A 24,185-nucleotide genomic window follows, 5' to 3' on the forward strand; every position below is an offset into this window, starting at 1 on the left:
TTTTGGCCTTTTTTGCTCGTAATCAATAATGGTAACAGCTAGGCACTTGAAATTTTCACAAAATCCTTAATTATAATAGTACTTTAATAAGTAATAAATTAAAAATAAAGTAAATATTTAACGGGGGCTCCCATACAAAAAACACTATTTTTTGTCTACTGTCGCTCTTCACCGGTACGGAACCCTTCGTGCGCGAGTCTGACTCGCACTTGGCCGATTTTTTTATTTTATTCCTGTCCTTTTCAAACAGGATATTCGTGCGGTTTACGTAGCACCAGGGCCGATTTTAGCACTACCAGCGCCCTGGACGAAATTGCTTGCGTAGCCGTAGCACGTAGCATTTTTTCACCCTTTTGTATGTGTATAATAATTAGTTAAAATTTATAATATATGTTGTCGACGATGCATACTTCCGTTAAAAAAGTTTTGTACCTTACATACGACAAAATATTATGCCCAAAGATCGCCAGATAAAAATTGATTAAGTACTATCAGAGAAGTTGATTCCTATGCAAATCGGGGACCTAAGTAGTTTGGTTGCGTTACGTCAAACCCAGCTGACAGATCACAATTAACATTGAATTGACATATTCGACCAAATAACGTTGGTCTGTCAATTGCATAGGAATCAACTTCCTCGATGGTACATAAAAAATTAGTTAATACTAGATAAACCTATAAAAAAAATGTATCTGAGCCATATTTCATTGTATTGCTTATGGATTATCGTAGGCGTAAGAAATACAACAAAAAATAATTTATATTTTATACTTACATCGCGCCGACTTTAATGAAACTATTTGCATAATATTGTAATACTTAATTAATTATTTGATAGGTCATAAGATTAATAGTAATTTGATAAGTGGATAAGATTTCGTTTTTTACGCAATTCGGAAGTTTTGTACTTATTAAAAAATATTAGAACAATAAAATTTAATTATTGGGAAGAGATTGCTCTTAATTTTTTTTAAACCGTCCTAATATTATATTTTAAACGTCAACCTGTAAATTTTTACACCGTTTCAATTTTCACCCACCAAATCTTTTTAAAATTTATTTTACTTTGTAATTGGTAGTTGGTACTCAGTTTGTTCGATACTTACTTTGTCCCGGGGCAGGGTAGGCATGTGCCATGGCGGGCCGAACGGACACGAAAATAGCCGAAGTTTAAATTAAGAACATAAACTACGTATTGCACTACTACAGTTAAGTCTATGTGCTTCGTAGATCACCGGTTTTGTTCGGCTATTTCCGTATCCATTCAGCTGGCCCTGCCTGCCCTGCCCAGGGCAAATATATATTATGTGCCCAGGGGCAATTCAAAACGCTATTAGATGATAACTTTGATATAATGTAGGTATATGATGTAAAGCAACCATAATAATCGCTAATTTTATGAGAGTAAGTTAAAGTAGCCATTCCAAATAGAACTGAACTTTAGCTTTCTCATCTTCAGCTGTATCAGTAGAATCTTACAGCATCACAATCTCAGAGCTCTTAAGTCTTATCACTGAACGGATGTGCAAGCGCAGCCTAGTTTCTTTATTATTGTTTGTGTCGATCCCTACGTTCCAGATGACGTTGAAACGCTAACGCTCAAGACTGTAGTTTTTCCCGTTCCACTAGCATGTGAGCGTCAGTGATACAAACCCAAGTGGAACGGATTATGGATCGTTTTGAGCGTTTTGAGAAAAGTTTAAAAAAAGAACTATAATTTTTTTTTATACATAGGTACATTGAACCGAACTTGGATATTACGATCCTTTTCTTCAAGTCGTAAATAAAAGTAATTGTTTATAGTTACATTTATTTTACAAATAAAATACATAATATTATATTTGTTTCGTTTTTAGTATTACATTTTTTAATATTTTAATATAGTTAAACTTTTATTACTTAAGTATATGTATTTGAGTTTTCACATTGAATCATATTTTAATAACAAAACCACATACGTTGAATATTGACTATTGTCACATATTATTAAACGTTAGGTAACAATACCGCGTAATGCTTAGTCAAGTACGAGGTCAACAGGTATAGGAGAGATGAAAATTAGTATTATATTTTATAAGAAATCATTTGACCTTTCATTTAAAACAATTTATTTTCCAATCAAAATATTTCATAAAATGTTATTTCATTTAATATACATATTTCAATTAAAATATTATTTTTAATGAAATAATATAAAGTTTTTTGTCTCTACTCTGTCGTGAAAACTTTCCGAACATGGCTTTCGCGATATAGTTACGTTAAAATTTAAAAAAAAACTAGAACGACCACATTGACCCATCTTCATCGAGGGTCGTTTAGAGCGAAAATGATGACGTCATGAGTGACGTCATAGCCGCGATCAACACGACCGCGGTCGTCAAATGGAACGGCAGAAGGGGACGTTTTGAGCGTTTTGGTCAAAATTAACGTCTTCTGGAACGCAGCCGATATGTCAAGGCCGGTGCAGTGCGTGTAGCCAGATAGTAGAGACAAGTCACAAGCAGTTGCGATGAGTCCGCCGGCGCTCGAGCACGCCTGTAGTGAAGTGAGAGTGATCATAGAGCCCGAACTGGAGAAAACATACGACATGAACGGTAAATAAAAAAAAATACTTTCTCCCGCCAAAAATTCTCCCGCTTTTGTTCTATTTTCAAATGTTTTGGGTTTTTGAGGTTAGTTTGATTGTTTTGTTTTCATGTTCTCCCTGTAGTATTCCTGTAACCACGTATGCATTATAGTGTAATCAAACGAAGAATTTAATTAAATATTGTTACAAAATAATTATTGTTACTAACATAATCTATTGGTACCAAAATTACCCTGTCTATCCCAATGTAAAAGTTGGTGGTGGAAACTGGGAATAAGCCGATACAACAAGATTTATTTTATATCGGAGTTTCAGAATGACCTTTAAATTGTTTACTATTTATAGATACCTAACGCCCGCAACTCCGTCGCGTTGCGCCAAAATTCGGTTATCGCGGCGGAACCGTGCATTTTCCGGGACAAAAAGTATCCTATGTCCTTTCCCGGGACTCAAAGTATCTCCATGCCGAATTTCAGCAAAAACGGTTCAGCGGTTTGAGCGTGAAGAGGTAACAGACAGACAGAGGGACAGATAGACAGACAGACACACTTTCGCATTTAAATTATTAGTATGGAAGTATGGATTTCATAAAAATCGTTGGAGCCGATTCCGAGATTCCAATTATATTTGATATATAATATACAAGAATTGCTCGTTTAAAGATATAAGATAATAATAATTAATATTAGTTTTGGATGCTAATAGGTCCTTCGCATCCCACAGGTATAAAAATTACTCTGAAGTCTTCGATCAAAAGTCTGAAGTATAATAACTAAACCGTTTCTATGAATAAACAACTAACCATTTCATATCAAGAACTCCGAGAAACACGCTAAAAGTACTGTCTTCAAGTCGGCGTAGGACCAAATAAAATTGATCAGAAGAAAGGTAGCACAGATTAATAAATGATTACTACTTAATTATTAGAAGTGGGAAATAAAATAACCATAATTAAAAGGAAGGTAATAGGGTCGTTTACCTTTTTAAACTGAAATGAATATGATTGTTTTTTATTACCTACTTACGTCTTGTAAGAGCCAGGAAATAAAATAAAAACTTTTTTACTTTTTTTTTATTTATGACTAGAAGACTCTGTTGCACAAATAGTTTACAGCGTGTGAATCATTGGGAACAAACAAAAGGGCGCCAATTTTTTCAACACTACCATGAACCCTGAGCGCCGAAGCAATCTCGCCAAGGGCGCTGGTGCCTGGTAGTGCTAAAACCGGCCCTGCCTAGTCCTTCTTTGGACAACAAAGTGTCGCCCGTCCAAGTCCAGCGGTGAAGAGGTGACAGACAGACAAGTAGTAATTAATAATTATAATAAAGTAGTTTGGATTGTTCCACAATGTATACAATTGACTGCTGAGTGCTGAGCTGCCGTGTCGCCTTAGTCAGTAATTAATTATTATTGTTTACGTTAAACCAAGTGTAAACAAGTAAACTGATTTTATATAGCTAACAATTTTAATTCATAATATATATTTTTAATAGGTAGTATATCTTCTTCTTATATATAAAAATGGATTTCCAAATGTGTTAGTCGCGCTGAAACTCGAAAACGGCTGAACGGATTGGGCTGATTTTAGTCTTAAAATATTCGTAGAAGTCCAGGGAAGGTTTTAAAGCGACACGAAAAATTATAAAATATTATAAAAAATATTAAAAAGTGTGTCTGTCTGTATGTTACCTCTTCACGCCTAAACCACTGCACCTATTTAATTTTTGGTATGGGGATACTTTGAGTCCCAGGAATGGACATAGGAAGGATACTTTTATTCCAGAAACATGTACGGTTCCTGCGCTATTGACGAATTTTGGCGCAACGGAGTTGCAGGCGTGAACTTCAACAGTATTGGTTCAACGCAAAAACACGTTAATGTATCAACAAAATAAAATTTCGGTAGAAAAAAAATCCGCCTCAGCTAACGAAAAAATTCACGTACATAATTTAATTTCAAAAGACAAAATAAATGATTTTAAAATGCTTTTATGTATAATTAAAATTTATAATAATATTTTCTTTTTATTTCCTCAGGTAAATTATTATAATACATAATTGCATTATGCAAACTTAAATATTTATGTAAGTAGTAATTTATATTATAAATGCAGTAATCCGCGTATCTCTAATAATAAAAATAAAATAACTAGTTTTACATATTATGATTATTAATTAAACAAAAATGTTTTAATACTTTTTAGGGTTCGTACCCAAAGGTTAATAAAAACGGGACCCTATTACTAAGACTCCGACATATTGTCTGTCTGTCTATAGACTGTATCTCAAGAACCGAGAAATAAACGCCAGAAAAACTTCTCCGTTTTGTCTTATCATCGATTTCAGCACAATAGGATATATTACGCAAAGATAGAAGCAGAGGGCGCTACCAGCAGATACACAAAAAAATCTGTCATCTATACTTCTATACTAATATTATAATTGGGAAGAGTTTGTCTGTTTGTTTGAACGCGCTTATCTCAGAAACTACTGATCCGATTTAAAAAATTCTTTCAGTGTTAGATAGCCCATTTATCGAGGAAGGCTATAGGCTATATTTTATTACGCTAATACTAATAAGAGCTAAGAAATAGAGGAAAGTGTGGAAAAAACGGGAGAAATTATTTGAAATGGCTTATTTGAACGCGCTAATCACAGGAACTACTAGTCCGATTTAAAAAATTATTTCAGTGTTAAATAGCCCATTTATCTAAAAAGGCTATAGGCTATATTTTATTACGCTAAGACTAATGAGAGCGAAGAAATTGTGGAAAATGTGGGAAAAATGGGGGAAATTATTTGAAAATGCTTATTTGAACGCGCTAATCTCAGGAAGTACTGGTCCGATTTGAAAATTTACGAGGGCTGCTATTTATGTATCCGGAATTAAAAAAAGAAACAAACATATATCATTTAATATGGTTTTATTGCTTTTCAAAATATTCGCCGCGATGATCGACACACTTTTGCATACGCTGGAACCAATTTTCATAGCACTTTTTCCATTCTGATTGAGGTATCTCCAAAACGTGCATTTTGAATGCATCAACAGCCTCTTCGCGGCTCGAAAAACGTTGACCACGTAATTTGTTCTTCGCGTATGGAAATAAAAAGAAATCGTTAGGTGCCAAATCAGGGCTGTACGGCGGATGACCAGTCAATTCGATCTTTTGACCCTCCAAAAACTGAGTTGTTTCAGCTGAGGTGTGACAGCTAGCATTGTCGTGATGTAATATGATTCTGCGTTGTCGGTTGTCCTTTCTTATTTCTTCAAAGACTTCTGGTAAACAAATGGTCGTATACCATTCAGAATTAACCGTTTTACGATTCTCTAATGGCACTGTAGCCACATGTCCATTAATTCCAAAAAAACAGGCGACCATTTGCTTCAAAGTACTTTTTGCACGAGTAACTTTTGTTGGTTTCGGCTCATCTTGGAACACCCACACCGTTGACTGTTGTTTAGTTTCGGGGTCATATGCATAGATCCAAGATTCATCACCTGTGTAGATATTATAAACGGCTTTTGACGTACCACGGTTGTATTTTTTATCATTTTTTTGCACCAATCGACACGAGCCCGTTTTTGATCGATTGTCAAGTTGTGCGGAATCCAACGCGAACATATTTTTTTTACAGCCAAATGTTCGTGTAATATCTTATGTATGCTCGTCATACTTATGCCTAAGGACGCCTCTATCTCGCGATATGTAACATGACGATCACGCATTATTAGTTCCCGCACAGCATCTATATTTTGTGGGACAACAGCTGTTTTTGGGCGACCTTCTTTATTTTCATCCGTGAGCATAGACCGCCCACGATTAAACTCACTGTACCAGTGATAAACAGTGGTTTTTGATGGTGCTTCATCTCCAAAAGTTGCGGTGAGTTGAATAAAGCACTGTTGTTGATTTAGCCCACGCCGAAAATCGTAGTAAATCATTGCACGAAAATGTTCACGCGTTAAATCCATGGCAAATGAAGACACGCAATTTTCAAAATGACGCCACAATGGAAAAATAATTGACAGTCACATGAAACAAAATGTATTCTTCAACCAAAGAGTTCTATTTTCAAATGTTGTAATTACTTTTTAAATATTGTTCTTGTAAGTGGCCAGTTCCGGATACATAAATAGCAGCCCTCGTATTTCAGTGTTAGATAGGCCATTTATCGAGAAAGGCTAAGTGCTATATTTTATTACGCTAAGACCAATAGGAGCGAAGAAGTAGAGGAAAATGTGGAAAAAAACGGGGGAATTATTTGAAAGGGCTTATCTCACGAAATACTGGAGCATTTTTTCTGTTATTTGGCACAGATAAGAAGTAGACCACGTGAAGGATCATAGGCTATTTTTCGTGGACTAATTTGTTTGCGAAATATCTAATTTACGCGGGCGAAGCTGCGCGGAACGTTATATTTCGCGTGGTCACGACATCACGCGTAAACGGCTGGAAGTATTTTGTTCACAATTTTTAAGCAAACGCCTGCACAAGGTACTAAGTCTTTACTTACAATGTTTGTATAGTTTGCAAATAAAATCTTTGAATCTTTGAACCTATTTTGCTGAAATTTGGTATAAAGATAGTAGATACTTTGAGTCCTGAAAAAGAAAATAGGATAAATTTTGTCCCGGAAAAATGTACTGTTACTGCACAATATACTTTTATGATTTGCGCGTTAACTAACTAACCACGCGGGGCAGGGCAGCTCCCCTCTGGATATTTTTATAACTAAAAATTATTAATTTTTTATTCTTTATAAGCACCTAGCTTATAAAAAATCTGATTTGCCCCCGCCCTGGCCCAGAACCTGGGTAATTCGCACAGATTAAAACCAATATCGGTTTCGTTTGACAGCTCGAGATTGTTGCTCTATTCCGCTAGAAACGTTGTCGAACGTCGAACAAAACTTTTTGTTTATATCGATGGAACAGACAGATAGACACGACAAATCTATAAGGGTTCCGTTTTTTGCCATTTGGCTACGGAACTCTAAAAAAGTTGAAAACACTGATTTAACCTATTACGCTAATTTTATTATAAAGTTGGTGCGAATTATTTGGTTGTTTTTCTGGTTATTTCAATGTCATATTTTGCTGTTTTTATGCGTTGCCATTAATTTTACCGGTTTTTTCAATGTCCTTCATTAGCTCAAAAAACCGGTCATGTTTATCGATAATAACAATAACACAAGGAAAAACCCGACTACTCTTTAGGGTTCCGTAGGCAAATGGCAAAAACGGAACCCTTATAGATTCGTCATGTCTGTCTGTCTGTCAGTCCGTATGTCACAGCCACTAAGAGCTACACCTACTATAGAAACTTGGTAAGTAGATGAAGTATGTGATCCGCATTAAGATTTTGATGGAAAAATGGAAAAAATACTAAAATTTTAGGGGTAGATACAACTGATTTTTGCAAACTATTTTTTTTTCATCTAACCTATGCGTGTGGATAGGTCCTATATCTATGGATAGGTCTTCAAAAATCATATTGAGATTGCTAACATCATCATTATTTTAAACATAGTTTTTAAAGTATTCTAAGTATGTCCTTAACAAATTCCAGCAAAATCGGTCCAGTGGTTTGGGCGTAAAGAGGTGACAGACAGACAGACAGATGCACTTTCGTATTTATAACTAGTATGGATTATGCTGTATAATTAAATGTATGCGTACAATGTGACAACTGACAGGGCCTTTTTTAAATTATTTTTTTCCTAATTCACAATCTCGCTAAGACTGGAGAACGGCTAAACCGATTTGGCTAATTTTAGACTTCGTTCAGGGAAGGCAGTAGCGGCGTTAGGGGGGGCGACGTATAAAAAGGAGTGCCGAAGGCAGACAAAAACGTCTTTTACCCCTACCAGCACCCTGGGCGCCGAAGGAATCTCGTCCAGGGCGCTGGTTGTGCTAAAACCGGCACTGAGGGACTGGGTTTATATTATAATAAAAGAGCTATAAAATAATATGTTTGTTCATTGTTCACCGGGTCATCGAGTATGTCATAAAAGCGCGTCGTAATGTGCGCGAACCTTTAGAGCATTTGGTCGTATTAGCTTATCAGAATTATACGAAAACGAGCTTTTGCCCACGGCTTCGCTCGCGTTAAGAAGTATTATTATATACAAACTTTCATCCCCTATTTAACCCCTTGGAGGTGGAATTGATCAAAATCCTTTCTTAGCGGATGCCTACGTCATAACATCTACCTGCATGCCAAATTTCAGCCCGATCGGTCCAGTGGTTTGGGCTGTGCGTTGATAGATCACCATGTCAGTCAGTCACCTTTGAGTTTTATATATATAGATATACAAAACGAATGGCAAGGCTAGATGTCCCATTATGATATTGACCTTTATATTTTTTATTAACGTTGCTTCTGATATAAATCACGCACGAACCTGACTACTTAAACTCACAAAACATAATGGCTGCCATACATGCTACGGTCTACCGGAGAGGTCCACCTGTGCAGGTATGTGTGTGGGAATAGACCTGTGCAGCTTTTGGACCTGTGCAGGTGACCGGCGCAAAATCGAAAAATCATATCTTTTGGGCGACACCTGCACAGGCATAACTGCACAGGTCCTCTCCGGTAGACTGTAACGTCTATGGCGTACATTAGATACGCGCCGCGTTATAGCCTATAGGCCGCGTGCGACTTTGAGATCGCTCGGCCATACTGTATTGGTTACCCCATGAAACAAGTATTGGTTTGGAGACCCCAAAAAATAAAATATATAAGATAAGAGTCTGTGACGGCCAGAACGTTCTCATTTTAGAAAAGCTGAAAGTTTACCTGTAAAATGTCCGGCTCTGGCAGACGAGATCCCTCTACTTACCGCGGAGCATGTAAGCTATGAAATTGAGCTCTGTCTCGAAGGTCAGGTAGACCTTCAGAACTGGATACATCCTAAAGTAACCGCAGCTTGGTACTACTAATATATATTCTGTGCCGCGGCCGAAACTCCATAGTTGCTGGTCGTTCTTACCTCTGAGCTCTGTGAAGTTCACAAATAGGTAAACTTTCAGCCCCCGTAGACAGGTGGCAAAACGCTAACGCTAACGCTAGCGCTAGCGCTACAAAATGTATGGATTTGACATTAGTATTCGCTAGCGAAGCGATGACTTATGTCAAATCGCATACATTTTGTAGCGCTAGCGTTAGCGTTAGAGTTAGCGCTTTGCCACTTGTCTACAGACCCTGCTTTTCTATGTCGCAGTAGTAATCTGTGGTATTGGCAATTTACACGTGTCATATACACACGTGTGCGCGATATAACAGTGGAATATTTTTAATTTTTATTTAATCCACTTATATAGAACCAGATAAAAAAAATATTTACTAGATGACGCCCACAACTCTGTTGCGCCTAATCGCGCGGGAACTGTGCATTTTTCCGGGATAAAAAGTATCCTATGTCCTTTCCCGGGACTGAAAGTATCTTTAGACTAAATTTCAGCAAAATCGATTCAGCGGTATTATATAGGTGTTAAGAGGTAACAAACAGACAGACACACTTTCGCATTTATAATATTAGTTATTATGGGTCTACCAGAATCTGATGGCAAAAAGTGAGAAAATAAATTTACTCTAGCAATACCGGGGTGATTGGAATAAAACCTTTTTAATTTTGATCCTTTTTTTTTCCTTTAGCGGCTTATTCTGTGTGTGAAACATGCAAATATAAAAATTTATCCAATGATCAAGGATATTTTTTTTAAATCCGCCATCAAAATTTGCCATCAGATTCTGGAAGTATGGATTATTATTTTACTTCATACATAAGAAAAATAAAGTACCCACCAGCTAATTACGGGTAAAAGACATACTAATTACTAAGTACATAATGACATAATATACATCGCACGTTTCAACTATGCCATAATTGTATATTGATTGCCTTGAATAACACATAATTATAGTCTAGATACTATGTAGTATCTTCCACGCTTCTCTAGGTAAACAATGTAGTTTACCCAGAGAAGAAGATTTTGCCTATATCATAATTTATATCTGCCTAAACATCTAACTTAGGCAGTGGATCATGTGCCTAAAGTACCGTATCTGAAATTTATTTTAATTTTTACCACACTTAGACGTGGGAGAGCCATGCTTCGGTACGAATGGGCCGGCTCGACCGGAGAAATACCACGTTCTCACAGAAAACCGGCGTGAAACAGCGCTTGCGCTGTGTTTCGCCGAGTGAGTGAGTTTACGGGAGGCCCAATCCCCTACCCTATTCCCTTCCCTACCCCCCCTATTCCCTTCCCCACCCTCCTCTATTCCCTTCCCTTTCCATCCCTAACCTCCCCTTTTACCCTATTCCCTCTTAAAAGGCCGGCAACGCACCTGTAGTTCTTATGATGCTGCGAGTGTCCATGGGCGACGGAAGTTGCTTTCCATCAGGTGACCCGTTTGCTCGTTTGCCCCCTTATTTCATAAAAAAAAAACCATAAACACTCACAAAACAAAGTGATTATAGTTTAGGCGGGGTGGAGTTAAGGCATGGAGGATCGACTCACGGCGCCCCTCTTGCCTTACCACGGCGCACCAGGGCGCCGCGGCGCACAGATTGGGAACCCCTGGTTTAGGCTATAAGATGTGTAATGTGTATGTGTCTTGAGCAAGTGATGAAACCTAATGAAACAAACCAATGGAAACTCGCCCGTTTTCCGGTCTCTTTATTACCCAATTTCAGAAGTTAATCAAGTATAAAATGTGGTAGTTATACGTAAATACCTGGAGAAATCATTAACGTTTACTTGAGCTTAAACCGCTGAAAGTATCGGAAATTGTATTAAGACGACTTTTGGAACGACTGACCCGCAGTGGCAGATTATAGCTTAGGCCAAACCTACGCGACTAGGCGACTGCGAAGCGGAGCGTCAAGTTGTCAAATGTGTGTTTTGTATACAAAAAACACATTTGACAACTTGACGCAACTTGACGCTCCGTCACTGACGCGTAGGTTTGTTCTAAGCCTATGCTGCCTTTTTTCAGGCATCACCAGAGCTAAGCGGAGCTGTGTTGCAATGAACTTGTTTTTGAAAACAAATAGAATCGCTTCATTGACATGACTTTGCCATGACATCGCTCAGCGCGGCGATGCTATTGGTTCTGAAAAACACATTCCTCGCAACACAGCTCCGCTCAGCTCTGGTGGAAACGCAGCCTTACACTAGAGGCAGTCGGGGCTAGTGGCCAGGGCGGCAAATTTTCCAGGGCGGCAAAATTTTGAAAGTGTAGAAATATTTATAGTGTAATCAAATTTTCTAAATATACAATTTTTTAACTTCTTTTAATTATTTATAAGGTACCTAATTCAAGAAATTCGACTCATACAATAACTATCACATCGAAATTTAACCATAATTTTCACATTAAAGGTGAAATTTAACTTCGGAATAATTAAATAAAATCATGTAACTTAACTTTTAGTAAGTAGGTACTCAGTTTAAAATTTAAATGATGGGGCGGATTTTTTTTTTCTTTGCCCAAGGGCGGCTAAAGTTTAAATCCGGCCCAGCTGATCTGGCAAAAGGTCTAAAATACGGCTAGTATTTTAGACCTTTTGCCATAGTAATGCTAGCCTAAATAATGGTTGTCAAATCAAAATAAATATATTATGTACAAAGAAACAAAGAGTATGTAATGTAGGTAAGTATACTTCGTTACATCCAGAAAATTATCATTATTTTTAAGCAATCTTATGAATTATTTATAACCTCTTTTGTTTTCGTTGGGGGTTTGGGCCTGTCCATATCTCCACGTCACGACGTATAAACCCCGCATACTATCAGAATTCTGACGCGTCAAAATATCAAAACAGGAAAATAAGGTCAAAATATAATATGAGCGGGGCGGGGGCCGTCCGAATTTTTCTGATCAGAAATTCGGATAGTGTTGTGTGAATATGTTCATACTTAATTAACTTACTTTTTCTAATTAAGTACAGAAAGAAAAAGTAAGTTTCATAGTTACTTGAAATATGGTAGGTTCTTATCCCTAAATTTTCTTTTAGGTAAATATTTTCTCAAAATAAGGAAACTTCATTTTGTATTATCTAAACGATTATGTAACTTTAATGTGTTTAGCGTTTTACATATATACGAGATAATAGCTTCAAGATACGTAATTATGACACATTATAGTTCCTCAAAACGATTGACTAAAATATACATTTTGGAGGCAAAACGACAATTATTCGGATATTTAACACAACATCATTATACAAACCTGGTTATCCATACTTCCATACTAATATTATAAATGCGAAAGTGTGTCTGTCTGTCTGTCTGCCTGTTACCTCTTCACACCCAAACCGCTGAACCGATTTTGCTGAAATTTGGTACTCAAAGTATCTCCCTAGTCCATAGACTATGGAGATACTTTGAATTCCAATGTCCATAGGATACTATTTATCCCGAAAAAACGTACGGTTCCCGTGCGATAAGCGTATTTTACCAAAATAATTGAAATTTAACCACGATAGCCCCTGCTAGCGATCGATGTAAGGGAAGGAACCGCGTAATTTGAAAATGTTTTAGTGGTTAAAATTCCTTTAATTTATATATTAATATTTTCAATTTTGTTTTAACTCTCAGGTTTTAATTATTTAATATCAACATCGTTTATCATAAAACACTGTCGACAAGATTGAAAACATAACCAATTATATTTTATAGCGTTTATATTCGTTGATGTCATCATTATAAGGCCGACTTCATACATAAGTTTTCCGTATGCGATTGCCGAATTAGTTTTCCGTATTCGGAAATCTGAATCCATGGAATCAGTAGAAAATACTCGTACATTAACTCCTGCACACGTTCGTTTTTCTCCGTACGGCCACAGAATTGATAATAGTTGGTACGGCTAGAAAAAAACGAACGTTTGCGCTAGTCTCACGGATTTCTTAATACGGAAAACGAATTCGGAAATCGAATACGGAAAGTGTGCGTTTGTGGTCAGCTTAAGGGAAAAATTTAAAGATGATTTTAAATACCTATAATAATTCAATTTCAGTGCGTTCCAGTGCCCGTTTGCATTATTCCAGGAGCAATCTGCTGGATTGGATCACTGGATTGGTATCAAACCTGTCATTTTTGCACACTCACAAGTCACAGATGGTGATCTTGAGAATTTTTGCCTGTTGTAGGAAGTGCGGTCAAGAGCAAATGTTAATAGCTGCCAATTTCGTCGGAGGTCAGGGTCAGAATCACAGAAACCAGAAATAACGCTATGATTATTATCATTAATCACCGATTTTTTATCATCTCTGAATAATTATTAAGCACTTTGCATAGGAAATAGGAATGCCCATAAATGTACGGACCAAAAACCCAGAATCGATTAAAAAGTTTAATGTGGGGTAAAGTAGTAAACAAAGTCTTTATAATGTCCTTTTTATAAAAAGAGTTGAGCATATTTTAAAATACGATCTACTATATTTACCTCAGAACAGGAAAATAAGATATTTACCATAATATCTAGATCTACTATAATAAAGATTCTGTGTTTTTTGGGCATCCTCCTTTGTGCTGGTACAAGCGTACATTTTCTAGTAACTACGACATTTTTAGGCCTATACTAGGTATAGGTCTCACCCAAAAGTCTAAAGTCCTGTCTATGTCTGTCAGGTGTCTGCGATGCCAATCCGAAACTAAAAAATATTTTTCTGGTAAATTAAGTTTTTCGTCAATCAAAGAATTCTATTTAACCTCAGTTTAAATAGAAGTCTCTGTTTCAAATAAATCATACTTCATTCTAATTAAGGGGGCGACTAACCCTAAAGTGTCGATTTTATAATTCATTTTTATACTTGAAAATAAGCCCCGAGTTGTTTTATTTTCTAAAATTAGATATTACATTATATTTCCGAGAATTCGATCTGAGCAAAAACACGATACCTTAAAATTTTTTCGATAGAAAAAAATCATAAAGATGCATCTAATTTTCACGAATTTTTCATTTATTGCCATAATCGTGCATTGAACTAAGTTAATATTTTAACACATTGTATAAAATTATATCATTCAGAGATCGATCTAGCGGATTTTTAAAATGTTGTATATTTATCGAGTTATTGAGAAAAAACTAATTTGGTGATGAATTCGCGTCGTTCTTTTTCACCTGGCATATGAAAAACGGGCGTGAGTGTGAAGAAGGAAGGACGATGTTTGATTTTTGGGGTTAGTCGCCCTCTTAAAGGCGAAAGGTTGTGAGTGTGTAAGTGCGTATGTATTTTTCGTCTTCACTATTAAACTGCTGAAGTGATTTCTATAGAATTTGGCATAGATTTAGCTTACTTACTGAAAAATGACTTTAACTCCTAGAAGAGAGAGAATCAATGAAAATGAATTCATGAAAAATTATCTACTGTTAAATCGCAATTTACTTTCACTAAAAAACCTCAGGTAATCATGGGGCAAAACTACATAATATACATTGTATACAGTCTGCCAAGAAAGAGTAGACGCAGTACAACATTTTCTAAACGCTCAAAAGGTGGTTTTTTTCTCTTTGTAATTCCACAGAGAACGCTTTAAATACACTTTAAATATTATTACCTTGCACATTTTTATCTCAATTTATTAAGGTGACGCCGCGTTAAAGTAAAAAACCGTATTGGATATGTTTTAGATTGCTTGTTTTCTATGAGAGGCCGGCCCGGCATTGCACATTGCATTGCACATTTTTATCTCGATTTATTAAGGTGACGCCGCGTTAAAATAAAACAACCGTATTGGATAATAATATGTTTTAGATTGCAACGGAACAGCAAAAATAGAAAGGGCAAAGGTTTTTGTCGCATTATTTAACAACCATAAATACATTTTATTCATATGGGCGAATTAAATTGTATACTTGAACCTATATGCTTGAATATATATACAAATTTTAGAATGATATGCTTGAATCTATGTACAAATTTTAGAAGCTTAAATCATTCTCCTCTGTTGGCAAAGTAGGAATCCCTATTTTTACAGAGGTCTTTTTGATTGATTATTCTGTGTTATAAAAGTTGACCAATCATGTTATGCTATGGGTAATAGGCTACTTGACCTATATTCAATTTCATTGAACAAATGCATATTTCTAGTAGGACTTGGCCTAGGAAACCGTATTTCACCCTTATCATCAAATAAAAGCTTATGATTGATAAATAAAGTCAATTTGAAAATATGATTTTATGAAAATAGGATTTGTAGTGACGAAAACGCTTTTGCGGTACTTACGATTTGGATGTGACGTCATCAGACTCGTAATCTAATAATATATTTTATTTATCGCGCTCGTTATATGTAAGTTTATTTGTACATAAATAATAAGAATAAGCCTAGAAAGATTTGTAAAATATATTGTCTTGAATAATTCAAATAAAACATCAGTTTTATATATTATCTCAATTTATTGTAGACGGGAAATGAAATGGCCAAAACTTTTCTCCAAAAGTTTTCAACATTACAAATGATTTCTAATTTCTTATTTAATTATTTTATAATTTTTGGGCACTTTTGGACTCGTGCAATTAGCACATAAAAAATTTTCAATAAAGAGAGTCTAAAATACAAAACGTATGACGTCACACTATGGCGAACAGTGTTTTCGGCGCCATTTTTATGGCATATTTTTCAATCAACATTTTTATGGGTTTCTACTGTGTAAAATATTAGTTTTTTTGGATTTGAAAAATGGATGACTAAGAAGCGGTTAGCATGAAGAAAAAGATTAGGTCAAGTAGCCTATTCAAAGACAAAGACATGATTAATACTGACGATGAACTTTAATTTCTAAGCTTAGTCATTGCTGACAAAAATCGATATCGCTACAGCCTAATTATCAAGGCGTTATTTTTTATGTGATTTCAAAATTGTGTACAGCGTCTACTCCTTTTTGACAAGCTATATTTTTATCATGGTATGCGTGTCTGCCAACATTATAATAATTACTAGCTGTTGCCCGCGACTTCGTCCGCGTTAGCATAGTAGATCACATCCCAAGTATTATTTATTGTACAAAAATATTCAATATACAGAATTGACTTTCCTACGATTTTAATAAATATATATAGATGTTCCGCGCGACTTCGCTAGCGTAATTTATTTTCATTTTCACGCAACCGTACATTTTGCAGCTAAAAATAGCCTATGTCCCTTCACGTGGTCTATTCTTCATGTTTACCAAATAATATAAAAATTGCTCCAGTAGTTCATATCCCCCGTTTTTTCCACATTTTCATCTATTTCTTCGCTCCTATTAGTCTCAGCGTGATAAAATATAGCCTATAGCCTACCTCGATGAATGGACTATCTAACATTGAAAGAATTTTTCAAATCGGATAAGCAGTTCCTGAGATTAGCGCGTTCAAATAGGCCCTTTCATATAATTTCCCCCGTTCTTTACACATTTTCCTCTATTTCTTCGCTCTTATTAGTTTTAGCGTGATAAAATATAGCTTATAACCTTTCTCGATCAATGGGCTATCTAACACTGAAAGAATTTTTCAAATCGGACCAGTAGTTCCTGAGATTAGCGCGTTCAAACAAACAAACAAACAAACTCTTCCCAATTATAATATTAGTATAGATTCATTTATTCATCATAGAACATTTTGTATGTCTGTTACCTTCTGAGGTTTTGACCTTTCACTCTTAACCGATAAAACTATATTGATGAAATTTAGCTGTTATAAAAATGCATTTTTAATTGCAAGAAAAGCGATCTCGTATCTCCTTGGATAAATTCTACTAAGTATCTCCAACATTTACCTACATATCGCCTTCCGTGTCTAAAAATTCACCTGTATATTTTAAAAATAAAATAATCGTCCAAGTGCGAGTCGGACTCGCGCAGGAAGGGTTCCGTACCGTTATAGAGAAAAAATATGCCAAAAATTGTGTTTTTTGTATGGGAGCCCCCCTTATTTATTTATTTTATTTAAATATTATTATTAATTATTAAAGTACACATATATATTATAAGGCCTTTCTGAAAATTTCAAGTGCCTCTTCTTATTATTATTGGTTACGAGCAAAAAAGGCCAAAAAATCACGTTTGTTGTATAGGAGCCCTTAAATAATTATATTATTTTGTTTTTAATATTTATAAGCTAATTTAGTTATAGCGGCAATAGATATACACAATCTGTAAAAATTTCAGAAGTCTAGCTATAGCGGTTCTTGAGATACAGTCTGGCGACAGACAGACAGACAGACGGACAGACAACGAAGTCTTAGTAATAGGGTCCCGTTTTTACCCTCTGGGTACGGAACCTTAAATACATGTATTACTTATTATTTATTTACATTTGTAGGTGGTTGGATAGGCTACCTACGTATAAACTTAAAATTTTTCCTGTAGGCCCCAACAATTAGCGAATAATCATTCTGAGAACCTGTCCTTAGGACATTAAGAATTAAGACGCATTAATTTTAAATTCTTATAAACATCGTGATTAAAGTTTTTATGTTTTTACATAAAAATAAAAACAGGTTATATGCAAACAAGGTTAATTTTTGTCGCATTTTTTAATTTTGCAAAATTTATTTACGTATAATATACGTCTTATTAAGTTATTTGGTATGGAATTTGTTATGCTATAGGCACTTTGGTTCCCAAGAAAAGGTATTATTTAGCCCCGCTGTATGTCCTGCTGCCTTACTCCCGACAGGGTGTACTGTGTATGTCACTATATAAGTACCCAAAATATGTCGTTGCGTATATAAAATACACTAAGTATAACAGTATAACCATTTACCACAGATTACTTGGCTATTACGATGAACAGATGTGGTAAATGCTAAGTTTGAACAAGGTCACAGAGTCAGTAAACACTCATCTAACCTTCAACGCTGAACTTGACACCAGTTATACAATATACAACCTAGAGAACCTTGTATATAGCATGCTACTTTGTATACAATATTTATTATACACTAGCGGCCTGTCCCGGCTTCGGCACAGTAGTTTTTGAGTTTATTTATAACAAACACACACACAAATAATACTTATTTTAAAAAGATAAAATCGACTTCTTTGTAGTTTGTACGTACTTGAGAATTAAAATTCCCTATACAGAATGTAACAAAAATAAGTGACAATACTTTAGGGTGTGTACGTGTTCCTTGTAGAGAGTTCACTGTGAAAATAGCAGCGCTGAAAGACCAAAATTTTTTTTCACTTTGTATGGGGAAACTCGTGAGGCTCGGGCCCTTGCCCATACAAAAGTGAAAAAAAAATTTCGTCTTTCAGAGCTGTTACTTTCACAGTGAACTCTCTACAAGGAACACGTACACACCCTAAAGTATTATCACTTATTTTTGTTACACCCTGTATGCAGTATTCCCTAAGTTGAACCATAACTAGTACAACAAAAAAAGAATTACTCAAATCCGACTTGTAGCTCGGAGATGTAATGCGAACACAAACATAAAAACATGCATACATACACTTTTGTTTGACACATTTGTTCAGACGCTGATACAGACTAACGTATACGAAAACTGGGCACTGGGCAGAAATATTAAGAGGATTCCACACCGCCCTTTTTTCCATACAAACGTTGTCCCCTGTTTCCTCCCTGGATAATGCTAGTAGAGTTATAATTTTTTTCCTGAATATCTACGGCCACTAATACAATGTCCCTATGTTTTCTTTTTTTTCATAATTTAATTATTAAATAAGATATGAACGTTCAAAAACCCAAAAAAATGTCCAGATTTTCCGCTGTGTTCAAACGTCCAGAAAACAGATTTGGCTAGATTATACAAAAAAAAGCAAAACATAGGAACATGGCTCAATCCTTTTTTTAATCTTTAATGAAAAAACTACTTAAATCGGTTAAGTTTTGGAGAAGGAATCAGGGGACAACGAATCGTTGATTTTCTGGATTTTCTGCAGTTGTCTCTATCGCGTTCTGCGGTATAGGCTTGAGGTAAGGGAGAGCTATAGATAATACACGTACTTTTTTTTTCATTTCTCTAGCCCCTGGTGTATCCTCTTAAGTACATACATATACGCGTCGAATTGATAACCTTCTTTTTTTGAAGTCGGTTAAAAACTAAATAATCGGCCGTGTGCGAGTCGGACTCGCGCACGAAGGATTTCGTACCGGTATAGAGCGAAAGTAGACAAAAAATTGTGATTTTTGTATGGGAGCCGCATTTAAATATTTGCTTTTTTTCATATTATTATTAATTATTAATGTACAAATATAATTAAGGATTTTGTTAACAATTTTAAGTGCCTAGCTGTTACCATTATTGATTACGATTACAAAAAAAAGGCCAAAAAATCACGTTTCCTGTATGAGAGCCTCCCTTATATTAACTTTATTTTATTTTTAGTATTTGTTGTTAAAGATGACAACAGATGTACACAATCTGTGAAAATTTCAGAAATCTAGCTCTAGCGGTTCTTGAGTTACAGCCTAGAGACAGACAAACGGACAGACAATGAAGTCTTAGTAATAGGGTCCCGTTTTTACCCTTTGGGTACGGAACCCTAAAAACACGCATTTAGCATGAAGTAAAAATTACGAAATAATTCGGACATTTAGTTTGATGACTCAAGTGTTTCCCCTTGCCAAATCTTAAATCAGTGTTGCCAACTATGGGGATTTCCCACTAAATTTAGTGGCAAAAATAAATTTAGTGGGTTTTTAGGGGGTAAAATATTTTGGGGATATTTTTGGGGATAAAAATTTTGAAGAATGGAATATTTTTTTAATAATAACCTTAAAGTGGCTCGGAACTTTGCCGCGAGCGACCGCGACGGACGAAAATTCGAACGAAATGCCACTTTATGACATAGGCTATAGATTTCATTTTACTCAACCACTAGCTTTTTCGCCGCGGCAGCGTGGGTGGCCACGCAAATGTCAGTAGAAAATGTTACCTAAATTCTATGTCATAAAGTAGCATTTTATTTGAATTTTTACTGGTCGCGGTCGCTCGAGGCATAGATCCGAAAGCCACCTTTAAGATGGAACTGCCGCACAAAGCACATGTCGCCGTAGTCTTTTGAGTCGTACCAGCTGACAGTAGGCTGACAGATTATATTTGTTGTCACTTGTCGTTGTATGTAATAAAAAAAAAGATTGAAGTATGTATTTAAAAACTGCTGGCCTGTTTGTTTGTTTGACCTGTATAAGGTGTATTTCAGCGTTTTGAGCGCTTTGTAGAACATACCCCAAGAAAATTTAAATATTTTGATTTTTTGGGGAGTTTTGGTTGAAATTTAGTGGGTTTTGAAGTTACTTTAGGGGGAAAACGTTTTGAATAGTTGGCAACACTGTCTTAAATACACGTAAACATAAAGAATTTCATGTCGTGACGAATGCGAAACGATAAATACCTAATTTTAAATTGACATCCTTAATATAAAATATTATTACTATATATTATGTCTATGCTTAAAATCATGGCATGAGTCAGGCCTCTGTTTTTATGCTATTTTTTTAGCTAAACTACGCAGCAAATGTTGCTTAGACATGCGCAAATAGAAGAAATGCGCAAATAGTTTGCTGTTATTAGAATTAAATAGTTTATATAGTGAATCTTAAAAATGTACTTACGACATTGATTAAAAAAAATATATTTTTAATATTGTGACAATGTAATAAGGAAAATGGGATATTTTTATTTTTGTATTTATTGTAAGCTTTATGTTTAGTTTATTTGAATTTTTTTAAAGAAATTATTTTAAAGAACTCCATGTAGAATAGACCACAAGTGTATTAAAAAAATTAAAACACTGGAATTAAATGCAAAAAATGCAAAAAACTATGAAACGCTTTATTTTCGTGTAAGTATGTTGTTTTCGTGTGAGGATAGAGGTGAGGATTGAGATATTATTAAGTATTGCAATAATTGGCAAACAAAACAATGGCATATTGTTTTGTCCTGAGTCCTGAGAATTATTTTTAAATCTATAAATTGTATTCTAAATTTAAAAAAAATGAGAATGCTGGCTGACTGCCGCACTCAGAGTGGAACATTAAATCTACTTAAATAATAGGAGTAAAAGGGGATGAATCTGATTTAAAAAACTTTTATGTAAGCTCAACTTAAAAAGTACAAAGTCAAAATATTGACATTCCAAATCCCATCTTTTTAAATTGTGTTTTAAAAAGTACCAGGTAAGTCAAAATTTTGCTTAAGCAAAGAATTTCGTGTTCATAAACGCCGTTGTTTAAAAAAAACAAAACCAAAATGGCGGAAGTAGGTTAATCAGTTTTTTCCTTTCTGCTCCGCTCATTGCAAAGTGGGAAAATTAAGTGTTTAAAACAGCTCCAAAGACTTTCTCTTACGCAACACTGACATAACCGAGCCCTGTCGGCTGTCACGGAACCGACTCGGATAATGTATGATCAAATTACACCGCAAAAAGCGGGAAATGAAAGGTAACTACTTAACTAGCTATTATTACATACAACAGTGGAAAATAGAGCACCATCCTTAGGCGGAGTTAGTAACGTCGAGAGTTGTGAAAAGAAATTAAATTCGAAAGAGACATCAAATCTATACTTATATAATATTATAATTGGGAAGAGTTTGTTTGTTTGTTTGTTTGTTTGAACGCGCTAATCTCAGGAACTACTGGTCCGATTTGAAAAATTCTTTTACTGTTGGATAGCCCATTAATCGAGGAAGGCTATAGGCTATATTTTATCATACTAAGTATAATAAGAGCTAAGAAATAGAGGAAAATGTGGAAAAAACGGGGGGAAATTATTCAAAAGGGCTTATTTGAACGCGCTAATCTCAGGAACTACTTATCTGATTTGAAAAATTCTTTCAATTTTAGATAGCCCATTCAACGAGGTAGGCTATAGGCTATATGTTATCACGCTAGGATTAATAGGAGCGAAAAAATAGAGGAAAATGGTGGAAAAAACGGGGGAAATTATATGAAAATGAATGAATGAATTATATGAATTATTATATTCAAAAGGGCTTATTTGAACGCGCTAATCTCAGGAACTACTTATCCGATTTGAAAAATTCTTTCAATGTTAAATAGCCCATTCATCGAGGTAGTCTATAAGCTATATTTAATCACGATAATACTAACAGGAACTAAGAAAAAGAGGAAAATGTGGAAAAACCGTGGGAGAGCCATGCTTCGGCACGAATGGGCCGGCTTGACCGGATAAATACCACGTTCTCACAGAAAACCGGCGTGAAACAGCGCTTGCGCTGTGTTTCGCCGAGTGAGTGAGTTTACCGGAGGCCCAATCCCCTAACCCCTACCCTATTCCCTTCCCTACCCTCAACTATTCCCTTCCCTTCCCTACCCTCCCCTATTACCCTATTCCCTCTTAAAAGGCCGGCAACGCACTTGCAGCTCTTCTGATGCTGCGAGTGTCCATGGGCGACGGAAGTTGCTTTCCATCAGGTGACCCGTTTGCTCGTTTGCCCCCTTTTTTTTTTTTTATTAAATTAGGGGGCAAACGAGCAAACGGGTCACCTGATGGAAAACAACTTACGTTTTTTTTTATTTCATTAAAAAAATATATATATAAAAGGGCTTATTTGAACGCGCTAATCTCAGGAACTACTGGTCCGATTTAAAAAATTATTTCAGTGTTAGATAGCCCATTTGCCGAGAATATAGGCTATATTTTATCACGCTAAGATATAAGAGCGAAAAAATAGATGAAAATGTGGAAAAAACGGGGGAAATTATATGAAATTACTTATTATCTTATGAACTACTAGAGCAATTTTTATGTTATTTGGCAAACATGAAGAATAGACCACGTGAAGGGACATAGGCTACTTTTTGCTGCAATATGTACGGTTGCATGAAATTCCTAAATTACGCAAGCGAAGCCGCGCGGAACATATATATATAATAAAATCGTAGGAAAGTCAATTCTGTATATTGAATATTTTTGTACAATAAATAATACTTAGGATGTGATCTACTATGCTAACGCGGACGAAGTCGCGGGCAACAGCTAGTTAGGTTTATAAACCGTGAAGTTATCCGCGAACAAACATAAAAAAATAATATATACAATGTGTCCCGACACCGGTGATTTAATGTCATGATGTTTGGCATATTTCAGTGACAAATCGGCTTTAAAAAATTTTTTTCTTCAACTTTTGAAAAAAAAATTCTCTGGATTCATACTAATCTGACTAATACTTCATATAAAAATCGTTTTAATTCTAAACTAATAATCTGACTTAAAGGGCCCATTCACGGCAGAACTGCACGGCAGTCCTGCAGTGAATGGGCCTCACTGATTGGTTCACACTAGGTGTTGCCGGCCGGAAACACCGAGTGTGAACCAATCAGTGAGGCCCATTCACTGCAGGACTGCCGTGCAGTCCTGCCGTGAATGGGCCTTTTATGTAGTAAAGGGATTTATTTAAGATGAAAACCTCCTCTATCTTTAAAAAAAAAAGAACCAGTAAACTGGTTCTTTTAAAATCTAGCGCATTAAAATGCGCTAGATTTTTCACAAACAGCCATTAATTAAAAATTACACATTTTTTTTCCTTAAACTTTGGTTTTCCTATGTTTAATTCCACGAAATTTGTAACATATTGACTGTGTAAGCGTAGTCCACAAG

The 24,185-nt window shown here is 35.6% G+C and overlaps 1 protein-coding gene across 2 annotated transcripts in view; it reads left to right on the top strand.

Annotated features, from left to right (window-relative positions):
• The first annotated feature begins 2,486 nt into the window (after nt 1-2,486).
• The window catches only part of LOC121737051 (aldehyde dehydrogenase, dimeric NADP-preferring), a 54,809-nt gene continuing 33,110 nt past the window's right edge, over nt 2,487-24,185 (top strand). For both annotated transcript variants that reach the window (XM_042128591.1, XM_042128590.1), the window contains exon 1: nt 2,487-2,594. In XM_042128591.1, coding sequence (XP_041984525.1) covers nt 2,510-2,594 — 85 coding nt within the window. In that variant the 5' untranslated portion in view covers nt 2,487-2,509. The remainder of the gene's footprint in view (nt 2,595-24,185) is intronic.

This window comes from Aricia agestis, chromosome 20 (genome assembly GCF_905147365.1).
Source record: "Aricia agestis chromosome 20, ilAriAges1.1, whole genome shotgun sequence".
Taxonomy (NCBI): Eukaryota; Metazoa; Arthropoda; class Insecta; order Lepidoptera; family Lycaenidae; genus Aricia; species Aricia agestis.